This window comes from Beta vulgaris, chromosome 8 (genome assembly GCF_026745355.1).
Source record: "Beta vulgaris subsp. vulgaris cultivar EL10 chromosome 8, EL10.2, whole genome shotgun sequence".
NCBI classification, from domain to species: Eukaryota; Viridiplantae; Streptophyta; class Magnoliopsida; order Caryophyllales; family Amaranthaceae; genus Beta; species Beta vulgaris.
In genome coordinates this window covers 59,812,297-59,824,218 of record NC_079209.1, presented here as the reverse complement: position 1 = coordinate 59,824,218, position 11,922 = coordinate 59,812,297, and the positions used below count along the sequence as shown (strand labels likewise).

At 33.8% G+C, this 11,922-nt stretch overlaps 3 protein-coding genes across 3 annotated transcripts; 2 read left to right on the top strand and 1 right to left on the bottom strand.

The window, feature by feature from the left end:
• Positions 1 to 5,695: 5,695 nt before the first annotated feature.
• LOC104902280 (hypothetical protein) lies at positions 5,696 to 7,321 on the top strand. The gene is made up of 2 exons (XM_010689998.4): positions 5,696 to 5,800; positions 6,220 to 7,321. The coding sequence occupies exon 2, from the start codon at positions 6,239 to 6,241 to the stop codon at positions 7,028 to 7,030; it is 792 nt and encodes a 263-aa protein (XP_010688300.2). The 5' UTR covers positions 5,696 to 5,800; positions 6,220 to 6,238; the 3' UTR covers positions 7,031 to 7,321.
• A 369-nt stretch (positions 7,322 to 7,690) lies between these two features.
• On the top strand, positions 7,691 to 8,600 carry LOC104902278 (lachrymatory-factor synthase). The gene has a single exon (XM_057391243.1). It carries the CDS (start codon positions 7,868 to 7,870, stop codon positions 8,363 to 8,365), a length of 498 nt encoding a protein of 165 aa, XP_057247226.1. The 5' UTR covers positions 7,691 to 7,867; the 3' UTR covers positions 8,366 to 8,600.
• Positions 8,601 to 8,678: 78 nt separating this feature from the next.
• Positions 8,679 to 10,666, bottom strand: LOC104902277 (pentatricopeptide repeat-containing protein At1g77170, mitochondrial). Its single transcript, XM_048634973.1, has one exon. The coding sequence runs from the start codon at positions 10,620 to 10,622 to the stop codon at positions 9,159 to 9,161; it is 1,464 nt and encodes a 487-aa protein (XP_048490930.1). The 5' UTR covers positions 10,623 to 10,666; the 3' UTR covers positions 8,679 to 9,158.
• Positions 10,667 to 11,922: the final 1,256 nt, after the last annotated feature.

Genomic DNA, 11,922 nt, shown 5'->3' with positions numbered 1-11,922 from the left:
GAAGATTTTGACTATGAATATTTCAATATATAATGAACTATGAAAATATAATATCTTTGTTAATTATTTTCAAAAGTAAATTTTTTTCTTTGGCAATTAGATATTAATGACCAAAAAGAAAATATACTCTGTTTTTTATCTTTCTCACTCTTGTGCACATATCTCCGTGCAAATCTTTGAACTTAAATATCTTTCACTATATATTAGTAAAAATTATAACGATTGAATATTAATAATGTACTAATTGAGACAAATCAAACAAGATCCAATATGCATGACTATATTTTTCTTATAAAGTGAAAAAAAATCTCTCTAAATATAAATAATATCAAAATTATAAGTGAGAATGATAAAATAATAGAGGAAGTACAACTTAAGCTTTCATGCATTCATGCTCGCCAAACAACATGAAGTCATGAACTACATCTCATTCAAATTTACTTCTAGAACACAACTAAATGCGTTGCTTAGATTATGTTGGTTGTGGGGTTTTACTTCTTGGCTAAGGTTTTTGAAGACCTACATCTCATTCAAATTTAGACTCTTTATAAAACTACTATACTTTATTAATTTATCGCAATGGAGAAGTACAAGGACAAAGCAATTAACAAGAATATCAATATGGAGAAATCTAAAGAGTGAAAATTATATGAGAGACAATGATAAGTGCAATTTAACGTTAAAAGTCCCTCACAATCTAGTAAGGAAAAAGATCACTGACCTATCACTAACCGATCTATGGTGTTAGTGACCCTCAGGAGCGGAACATCACAGGAATCGGCGGGAGCTGTGGCCTCGACCAACTTTTAAATTTTTTTTAAAATTAAGGTCGAAAATGAATTTTTTTTAAAAATAAAATTATTTAATTTTTATATTTGACCCCCTCTTAAAATTTATATTTTTGATCCTCAAAAATATTTTTCTGGTTCCGCTCATGGTGACCCTTGTACAAATCATGTGAGTTACCATATATTTCATGAAATCTAATATGAAAATCTAAAGTATGTGTAATCTTTCCTTATTTGATGCTAATTAATGTTATATAAAAAAGACAAAGAGTCAATAGTCAAGATGAAGATCGCTTTATCTAGTACAAAAGTCTTACACATAACTTACACTTTGTAGATTTTTTTAAAAGAGAAATTTCATTAATTGAAGGTCAAACGACATTTACAATAGATATTAAACAAAAATAAGATACAATTAAACAAGATTAAATTAAATTTGTCTTCGAAGAAACTATAATGAACCAAATCGAGCAATACAGCGCAACCCCCTTGTATTTGCTGAATCAAACAGCTATTGATGATGAAGTCTATCATTCTGACATAGTTTGGGAAGAGCACTCTTGATCGAACCATGTTAACCGCATCCGAGATTCCAATACCTTCATGTTGAGTCTCGAACTTCAACCAATAAAAACAGTTTCTCATACCTAAAAACAAAAAAAAACTACACTCACAACTCCCATAGGGGAGAAGGAGATCTCCACAACAGAGACTAAAAACCCCATAATAGGGTTTGAAGAAATCTCATAAAGAGATACTAATTTATTCAACAAAACAAGAAAATGAAATAAAAACTGAAAATAAAAGCGCAAAAGGGGCTTACCATGGATGAAATCATCCATAGCAGCCCCTAACTGATGAAGAAGGGGTAGAGAAGGCTAGGGTTTTAGAGAGAAAAAGAAAGAGGGCTAGGGTTTTTTTTCCACATCACTTACACTTTGTAGATTAAATACAAGCCAACATGTTTTTTCCTTAACCGAGATGACAATGGATCCTGAACCGGTTTCAAAATCGTGAATCCATATATATACGTTTTATAACATCTGGATATATGCAATTTTGGTTCCAGCATTTTTAATTTGGATCCAAGGTATGGCAGGTTGAATCTGAATCTCATTTTTTAGATCCAGATGTGACCTGTGGATCTATTTTATATTATAAAATATATCATCATATGTACAGTTAAGTATTAATGTATTTTTAAGATATTAAAATAGTCTCGTTAATGATCTTTTATTGTAAAATGAATCAAGTAATTAACAATTCTTTTGAAAATAACAATTTTTTTAGTTGTTTTATTATTTTTAAAAAAAGTAAAACAAATGTGAATCCAGATCCATAGATTCGTGAATCCAACGATATGGATCTAACTTTTATAGAGTCGGTGGATCCAGATCCATGTAAAAAATGCAAATCTGGATGCACTAGGAGCCACTTCTGGTCCGGCCTATTTCCATATTTAATCTTAGCTGACACATGCATGCTGATATGCTTTAATTTTTTTTTAAATAAAGTTTAGGTAAGATATATAAATCATCAATTTTAATAATAGATTAAAGATCAATTCAGCTAAGTTAACATAAGTCGAGATAGTTCTAAATCGATTGGATCGAGGAGTACACCTTTGACTACAAATATATATTTAACTTATGAACTCTTAGATAAAGTTAATTAAAAAAAAAAATTAACCTTAACAAATTCATAAAGAAATGAAATTAACAACTTTCCATATGATGATATTATTTATTTTTACATTAGAGAATTAGTAATTAAATTTTCTAGCTTTAATCATAAAAACAAAATATTATTTTAGCTACTACTTTTTTTCGTTTCTTTTTAGTTTACTCACTTCACTTTGGAGTGGATTTGAGAATGAAGTACAAAAGTATGAGAGATAAATTGCAAAGGCGAAAAAAAAAACTGAAAAAGTGAGTAAGAGAAACTAAAAAAATGGGTTAGAATATTAAGAAATTGATGACATTGGTGGAAAAAAAAATGAGATATGTTAACAAAAATAGAAAAAATGGCAGTATATAGATTTAAAAAATAGACCAAAAAAAATTGTATAGATTTAAAAGAAACAAGGAGTAAATGGTAAATTCAAATAGGAGTGTATTACACAATATTGTTGATACTATATGGCTATATGCTATCAATTCTTCATAAATTCCCGGTGGTAACTAGTGATCCAAGTTCCCACCCACTCACTTTGATAGTGAAAACTTCCCTATTAATATTTTTTTGTCCTACTACGAATAGTTTCTCACCGCTTTCGATGAGTGGATTAATTTTCTGCGGGAGTTTGTATGGGTACCTCAAAGGGCAGCAATCCTTCCAGTTGGGATTTTTTCCATATCCAAGACTCGAACCCGAGACCTTGATTAAGAAACGATAGACCCTTAACCACTCACGTCAAGCCCAATTAATACTTCCCTATTAATATGGTCCTTAAGATTAATTAACACATTCTTTCCAAGCAGTTGCTTTCATTTCGTATTGTCTTTAATTTGTGTCGTGACATTCTTTAATTTTGCGAATTGATGATCTTCTTGCCATATTGCACAAGTTGAGGAAAAGATTCGACGACCCATAGATCAACCTCATGCACACAGGTTTACACAAATTGGAGTGATCAATCATGTTTTTAACAAATTAAATGACAAGAATAGATATTTAATAAAGTGGTCCATCCTCATCACATCATTAGCGTTATCTTCCTTGTACTATACTTTAGGGTGTGATATTTCTATTAACTTTGTTTTTTTTATCCATATGAGCTATGAAGGCGATACAAAATACAAAGAAGGGGAGGAAAAGATTTGAAAATGTGACCTATCCTCATCACGTCATTAGCGTTATCTTTCTTATACTTTGTACTGCCTTCATAGCTCACGTGGATAAAAAAAAGGTTCTTTTTTTAGTTACCCTGTAATAATGAGTCAACAAAGATTGCATAATTTTTGAGTCACATTAAATATCTTGCTCGCTATGTGGCTAATAAGAGACACACACCAGCATTTGGGGAAAAACTTTATCTATTTAGTAGATCAACAACCCACTATAAATATAAATAAATAAATAGTGGAATCCAAATCATAAATTTTAATAATTTTTTAATTCTCTATTTATATTGAATTAACTCTCCATCGGATACATGTAACATTACCCCGGGACGGCGGGACCCCAACGTTGGCAGGTAAACCTCAATTTAAAGCAACAGTTAGTTGTTGTAACTTGTAGTTGTCATGCAAAAGAGACAAATTCGATCGATGGTCGCTGCATCGCTGGTATTGAGGAGTACGTACCATGTTTCTTTTGGGAATATATACCAAATATTTTGGGATAAGCCTCATCTTTTACAGTAGAATTTTCTACAGTATAGTCTTCATATATGGTAATAATTTTTCCCCAATTTGGATATATGAACATTTATTATTAGAATATGTACGTGTCCATGGTAGATTCTCTTGATCAACTGGACATAAAGCACAAATATCTAATTTTATTTTCAAGAAAAATAGACATAATTAAGTATACTTCTTTCGCTTTTAAATAAATGCGACACTTCAATTTTTGTGTAATTTGTATACTAGTTCTGACAACATTCTTTTATAAATGTTGATGTACATTATCAAGAGTATTAGCTTTTTCATAATTTTTACTAATTGATAATAATTAATAAAATTAATGGTCAAAAACTCAAAATTGGACATTATTAATTTAAAGATAGAGGGCCGAGGAAATACTTCATATTGGGATAATGATTCTTGAGCATCCCATACTAGTCTACACTCCCTCCATTTCTATAAACAAGGCATGCGTGATTTTTAAAAATAATTCATTCGTTTTTTTAGTTGTATTATATTGACTTTTGCTACTATTTAATATTTTATTTTGACCTCCTTAAATTATTTATACATAAAGAAAAACATAGCCATATGTTATTTTATTAGATTCGTTTTGCTAAATAGGCCGGGAATATTAATTTCTAATAATTAGTTATCTATATTTATAAATATAATGCTCAAAATTTGTGTGTTGGTAAATGTTCCAAGGACTTTGGGTACTACTAGAAAACAGAAGTAGTATGTTTTGAATTTGCCCTCTAATTAACCTAACCTACTTCAACCAATTTTAAGATAACTCACTTTTAACTCGACTCACTATTAACTCACATTCGCTTTATCAATAATCAGGTATTCTAGTTAGTTATGACTTATAAGTATCAATTTTATCCAAAAGTCTAAAGTCCGCACCCTCTTCCATTAAGCTTGGGCTACATATTAACATATTTTAGCCAATGTCCATCTCTACCTTTTTTTTGTATAAAGGAAAAAAAAAACTAGGAAGGTTCCCACGTAATGAGTCACTCTAAAGCATCCTTTCGGATGAATACATAAAAAGGGCAATTAGAAACTTCAAAGTTCAAACCAATAGGTAAGGCCCTGTTCGTTATCGTTTTTTGTTTTCAATTTTCAGTTTTTTTTGAAAACTAAAAACCAAAAACTGGAAACCAGAAAAAGTGGTTTTCACTTTTCAGTTATCAGTTTTCAAAATCATCATGTTCCCAATAAAATTGACTAATTTTTTATTCATTATAGAATGTATATTACATGACTTTGAAAATCAAAAAACCAAAAAACAAAAAACTACAGTAATACCGAGCCGCCCCTAAGATTTGCTGTGGAATTCCCCCGATGAGCAATGTACATCTCTACATCAACAAGGCAAACCACCCATATAAAACCAAATTACTAAACCACCCTTCAGTCCACTCGTAATTACGCAACAAACCTCACACATATTCCAAAGATTCATATTAACAAACAGGGGCATTTTTGGGATCATCGATTGAAATATAACCGCTAGTTTTCCCTCTCTACTCAACGGCTTAAACCCCAACAAAACCCCAAGAAAACTCCAAGAGAAAATTGAGAAATTTTTGGAAGATTTTTGCATGATTTAGAGATTTCTTTGCTGAGAAATCTGATTAAGAAAGACTAGAAAACAGGGTAATTTCTTAATCCCATCTATCTTTCTCTCTTCTTCTCTGTTTTTCTTGACTACTTTTGTGTGAGTTTTTTCAATGATCATTTTTGGAAAATTTGATAATTACTTATTTGTTTGATATAAAGAATAATTTTTATGTATCTGGGAAAGTGGGTTATACTTAGTTTTGGGTTTAATTTACTTTCTTGGTACGAAATTCGGGACGAAATTCAATGAATTTGAGTAACTTTTGGTTGATTTTTGATAGATTTTGATGATTTCCATTTAATTACTTGAGAATGTTATGTAATTTTTGAGGGGTAATCATTTCTGGAATTTCACCATTTGATGAAATTATATACTTGTTAAGATCAATAAAATTTCAATTTCTTGAAAAATGATATTGAATGCAATTTTCTGATGATGGGTTTTGTAATTGCAGAAATTCTGTTGTAATCAAAATGCAAGAAATTGGGATGAATAACCAACATAATAACAAAAAAGAGAGATTTGATGGTTCAATTGTGAAGCAAATGGTACATTTTGTGTTCTTCTTGGTTGTTTGCATCTGGTTGCTTTACCAGATTCATTACACAGTTTATATCAGAGAAGATTATGGTTGTGATGACATAGATAACAAGTTGCGAGACGAACGTATTAGGAAAGTGTTAGGCCGTAAAGGGGGTTTAAGATCATCATCTTACAATGCTGAGGGGATGGAATTGTATGGAATAGACTCAATTGCAGCAGCTGAAAGAATCAAACATGTCGCGATTGATAATGATGAAGGCGAAGATAGTACAGGAGATGGTAATGTGTTAGATTGGAGTAACTTTGGAGAATTTCCAACCAAAGAGGGTGAAATTACTGAGAAATTGCAGGAGATTATGGTGAATACTTCAACAGTAGATGAAGTGAAAAATACAAGTGATTTAGATCAGTCTTTAGTAAGAGTTGGTGCTGTGATCTTGAAAAAGGATGATAAAGAAATGGGAGCTTTTCGAGTTAATGATGAAACTCGTGTTTCAAAACATGATTCCGCGCCTTCAAGGAGGATTGATATCCAGGTTGAGGGGATCATGTTAAGCGCGGTAAATGTAAGAAAGGAAATGGAAGAATGTCAGAAATTCTGTTTACAGAATATTTCTGAAAAACAAAGCTTAAATAAGTCCACAATGAAAGAAGTTCATGAAGAAGTGAAAGACATGGAAATAGTTGAATATGGAAAAGGAAGTATGCGAGAACTTCTTTAGAAAGAACCAGCAATTTTTAATGTCAGATTTCAGTAACAGTTATCCTGCTTCACAGTGGATAATGTAAAAACTTCTTCCACTTTTGTGTATTAACGTTTTTTCTCTGCTTAGATAAATAGCAGTCTAGTGTAGTAGTGTGTATAGAAATAGAGATACCATTCTTGTATCCGCGTTTCATAGTCAATAATGATGAACATACTACTCGTGGTTCAGTTTTGATCGGTTGAGTCATTCATGGTGAAGTTATTTCTAATCATGTCAGTTGGAATGTTCGAAATGCAGATTGATATATGTTGTTTTACACACTAGCGTTAACTCCTATAGGTCCATTTTCCATCTTTATTAATATTGGAGCTTGATTTATCAACTAAATTTAAGTCTAATGGAAATGATTAAGAGCTTGATTAGCAGCTATTTAAGTGAGATTTGAAGATGGAATGCTGTTATTATGGATCTTTTTCATATTAGGCTCTGAAAGAGCTTAAGATACCTGTTTTTTACTAGCTTTTGTGCAAGTAGGTACCACTGTACCATCTCTTTCTAGTGAGATGACACATTTGTCTCCAAGTAGACAGTGGGGAACTTCTTTGATTTATGGTACACATCCATGCCGTATTGCACATTACAATGTCCTATAATGTGCACCACCAACGTTTTCCAATCAGGTATCAACATCACACCAGTACTACTTTTCAACGAAAAATTCGTCGAAAATGCCTTGAATTACTGAGCTCAGGATCTAAGTATTATAAACTCTTCTGGATTTAGCTTATATATGTTGAATATCAAGCCTTTTCTTCTTGTGATTAAAAGAGGGAATTAAGGAAGTTATAAAGTATGGAAGATGCTAATACTCAACCCAAATGGAAAGGAAAGGAATGTGTAGAGCTAGGTGGTGCAAAGGCTGAAGAAGTCTGGCCTTTCTTAGCAGACTTCTGCAACCTGAACAAGTGGTTCCCAACTCTTAGTACATGCATCAGGGTGGAGGGTGTTGAAGGTCAGCCTGGATGTGTTCGATACTGTGCCGGGTTTAAGACCCACATAGAGCATTCTGATGTGAATCATGTCAACTGGACTAAGCAAAAATTGCTGTCCATTGAGCCAGATAACATGGCCTTAAGCTACTCAATCATTGATGGGAATGTCGGGTTCAACTCGTATGTGTCAAAGGTGAGAGTTTTGCCGAGAGTTGATGGGTGTGCTATTGAATGGGAATATGAGGTTGAGCCAGTGGAAGGGTGGAAACCTGAGACTTTACAGGCATTTATTGGTAATGGACTAAACATTATGGCCAAACGGATGAAGGAAGCTCTGGAACTCGGTGTTTTGAACTAGTGGATTAACAACAACAACATCATATGAGAGCCTTGATTCTACTAAAGTGAGGTCGACTGCCTGAGTCAAGATTTGCTCTAGCTTATTAGATGATCAATAATGGAGTTTCTGTTTATTGCTATTGTGATTGTTGTTTTAGTTTCGCTTTTATTAGTTGTTTCAGAGGCTATGCCTTGGAATTATAAGGGTATTGTATTATGGCATGGAAAAATTCATTTCTGCATGCTTCTCCTAATTCTACTTTCTTTCTTTCTTGGGAAAAAGGTTTCACTATGAGCAATTAAGAAGTTTGAGTAATAACAAGAAGTTACCATTAAAGAAGGAAATCACCTGTAAAATGATATCAAAGGGGGGAAACATCTCTTGACAGTTGACAATGATCTTACATTTTACAATAAGCCAAGCAGGAACCAGATTTGCTCCCAATTTTCCCGGATAACTGAAAAAAATCCAGCTTTGCAAACAGCAAATGGATAAAGGATACATTTCTGTCATTTGAACATCATCTAAAATGTCTGGCAACCAAAGATCATAATGAACAATGGTTCCAGAATGAGCAATAAGTAAAACAGCAATTAGCTTTCTATTAAGAAGGTAAACTACCCAGTATCGGCAGCCTATAGATTTCGACTAATCTAGTATTGTGTCAGGTTTGATCGCAAATGTAGAGAAAGCTCTCCCTCCCATTGTCGTTGCACTCGCAAGTCGCAAGGCTTGAACCCGATATTTGTGGTTAAGCTGGAACTTCCTTACCAGCTCATCCAAGCATGTGTAAGTGGTGAATAATTGGCTTTCAATTGATACTAGTTGTAATTGAACTATAACCTTGAAGCTTAGCCAATCTTCTCTGTTTCATTATTACCCTCATCTTTTCCACTTCCTCCCACATATCTCTATTAGCATAAATGTTTGATAAAACAACATAAACCCCATCATTCCATGGCTCTAGCTCGAGAAAATGCTTAGCTACCCATTGTCCCATTTTCACATCATTATATCTCTCACTTGCTGCCAACAAACACCCCCAAATCACCACATTCGGCCTCATGGGCATCGCTTTAACCATAGTTCTCGCCTCCTCCAGCAATCCTGCTCGACCAAGTAAGTCGGCCATGCATCCATAATGTTGAATGTGAGGCTCAATACCATAAACATTCTTCATCATTTGAAACCAACGCTTCCCCTCATCGACCATCCCACCATGCACACATGCACTCAACACTCCAACAAAAGTGACATGATTAGGCATCACACCAGCTTCTATCATAGCATGAAAAAACCTCATAGCTTCACTTGCATGACCATGTGTTGCATAACCAACTATCATAGATGTCCATGATGACACATTCCGTCGTTCCATCTCCAAGAACACCCTATAAGCCAACTCCATCCTCCCACATTTCCCATACATATCAATCACTGAATTCATCATCAAAACATCCTCTTTCCCCTTCCATTTCACTTGAAAAACACATTTATGCAATTGAAGAGCTAGCTTCAAATCCCCTAACCCTCCACACGCCGAAACAACACTAACCATAGTTACACCATCCGGCTCAACCCCACTTCTCCTCATCCTCAAAAACACATCTAAACTATCCTTACAACACCCACATTGAGAAAACCCAGCTATAACAGCATTCCAAGACCCCAACTTTCTCTCAGGACTTTCATCAAACACCTTATATGCATCTCTAAAATCCCTACTTTTCACATACATATTAATCAACCCACTTTCAACAAACTCATCATTCTCAATCCCATGAACAAATGCAACCCCATGAAGTTGCTGACTTGTTTTCAAAGAGTAAGTTTGTCCAACGGCTTTAATGGTGATGGGAAGAGTATAACGGTCAGGTGGGACCCCTGTTCTAGACATAGACATATAAACTTTGAAAGCATAACATGGGAAATTTAATCTAGTGTATAATCTTATAATGTTGTTCCAATAAAATGGACCGTTATTTAATTCTAAGTAATGGGTTCTTATAATATGAGCATGTATTTGACGAAGTTGAAGTAAATTTGTGCTATTTGATAGCAAGTTTTGAACTTTTTCTGTTGGGTTTTTCTGGGTTTGTTTTAATGTAATTTGATTGGTAGAAGATTGGTTGATTGATTCAGAAGTTGTTGATATGAGTGTATGATTTAGATTGTGAAGAAAAATGGTGGATTTTGGATGTGGTAAACTAAACTTGCTCTGAATCTGATCTCTTGCTATTTGCTTCGATGATTTCAAGTTTGAATACTTTAACATTGTAGATCATGTAAGTTTTTATCAGCATGTGCTATGGCTTATCAGCTTATGGGTGGGTTTTAGTTGGTCTAGGAGGGTTAAGAGTTAGTTTTACTTAAAAAAAGTCTTTGTTCAATCTATTTTCAATATCGTTAATTGTCCATTGTAGATGTCGTATGACTTTAATTAATGAAATATAGTGTCCTTTGGGACTTCTTTAAAAAAAAAGTTAGTTTTACTGCTTTGTCTTTGAAATAAGTTGGTTTTAGAGTTGGTCGGTCCTGACTGTCACACTAATCGAGCCGCGGATGGTATGCCATCTATGAGTAATATTGCGTCTTGTGTCAAAAAAAGCTTTTGTTCAAACGCTGCATACGGAAAAGAGGAGAAAAGAAATAGGATGAAGAGGGCCTGCATCTGGGACTTTGGGTGAAATGCAACGAACAAAAGTTGGCCCATTTAATATTGCAATTGATAAGCGAATGAAGATGAGCCACGTGGAAGGAGAGAGCAACAGAAAAACCAAGTAAGATTAGTCCACTCATTGTGAGAAAAAAATGAGTTCGTGGAGAGTTAGTTGGATGATGTGAGGTGTAAGGAGGAGGAAAGGAGGGAGAATGAAAATATACAAATACCAACAGAAGCTAGTGCATCCATTGTAAATACTCTAAGAAAACGTTCTCTTCAAGGTTAAAGTTCGGATACGTCTAAATAAGTTGTATTGTATAATAGAATGCAATATTTTGAATCTAGATAAGTTATAGTGTGTAAGAAAACTAAATATTTAGAATCTAAACATGGAGTATTGTTAATGGTTTAATGGCATCAGAAACCTTAACACCTAAAACACCTTAAGTTTTGGAAAATACTTCACTTTGGACATTTTCAAAGACTTGCATGACCACATCTTAGATATGATACACTTAAGTTTTTCCTTAAGTCTCCTCGTTACATACCAATGTAAAATTTTACAATGTATTAGGCACAACTTTAATAATGTTATTTAGTCTGTGGATGATTGATTAGTCTGACAACTAGAAATGTTAGTGTGGCAGGTCAAGTAGAGACACAATATTGAAGTTTGGGAGGATAGTTGGGGATTTGGTGTTGGTGATGAGGTATGAAGCAGGCGCAGGTACCCATGCTGGTGGTTGGCGGGGATAAAATCAAATACTTACTCGTTGGGGCGTGAATGGATTTGGAATTTCACCGTAGTAGGTGGTGGGACGGAAATAGGTATAAGTTTTTAGACGGGGCAGGTGTGGAGGAATCATCCTTCGTACTAAGAAGGGGATCTCAACCCATAAAGAAACTTCTAGAG

Bases quoted from the DNA above. Each gene is read 5' to 3' on its own strand.
- LOC104902280 (XM_010689998.4), top strand. From the start codon at position 6,239: ATGCAAGAAATTGGGATGAATAACCAACATAATAACAAAAAAGAGAGA.
- LOC104902278 (XM_057391243.1), top strand. From the start codon at position 7,868: ATGGAAGATGCTAATACTCAACCCAAATGGAAAGGAAAGGAATGTGTA.
- LOC104902277 (XM_048634973.1), bottom strand. From the start codon at position 10,622: ATGTTAAAGTATTCAAACTTGAAATCATCGAAGCAAATAGCAAGAGAT.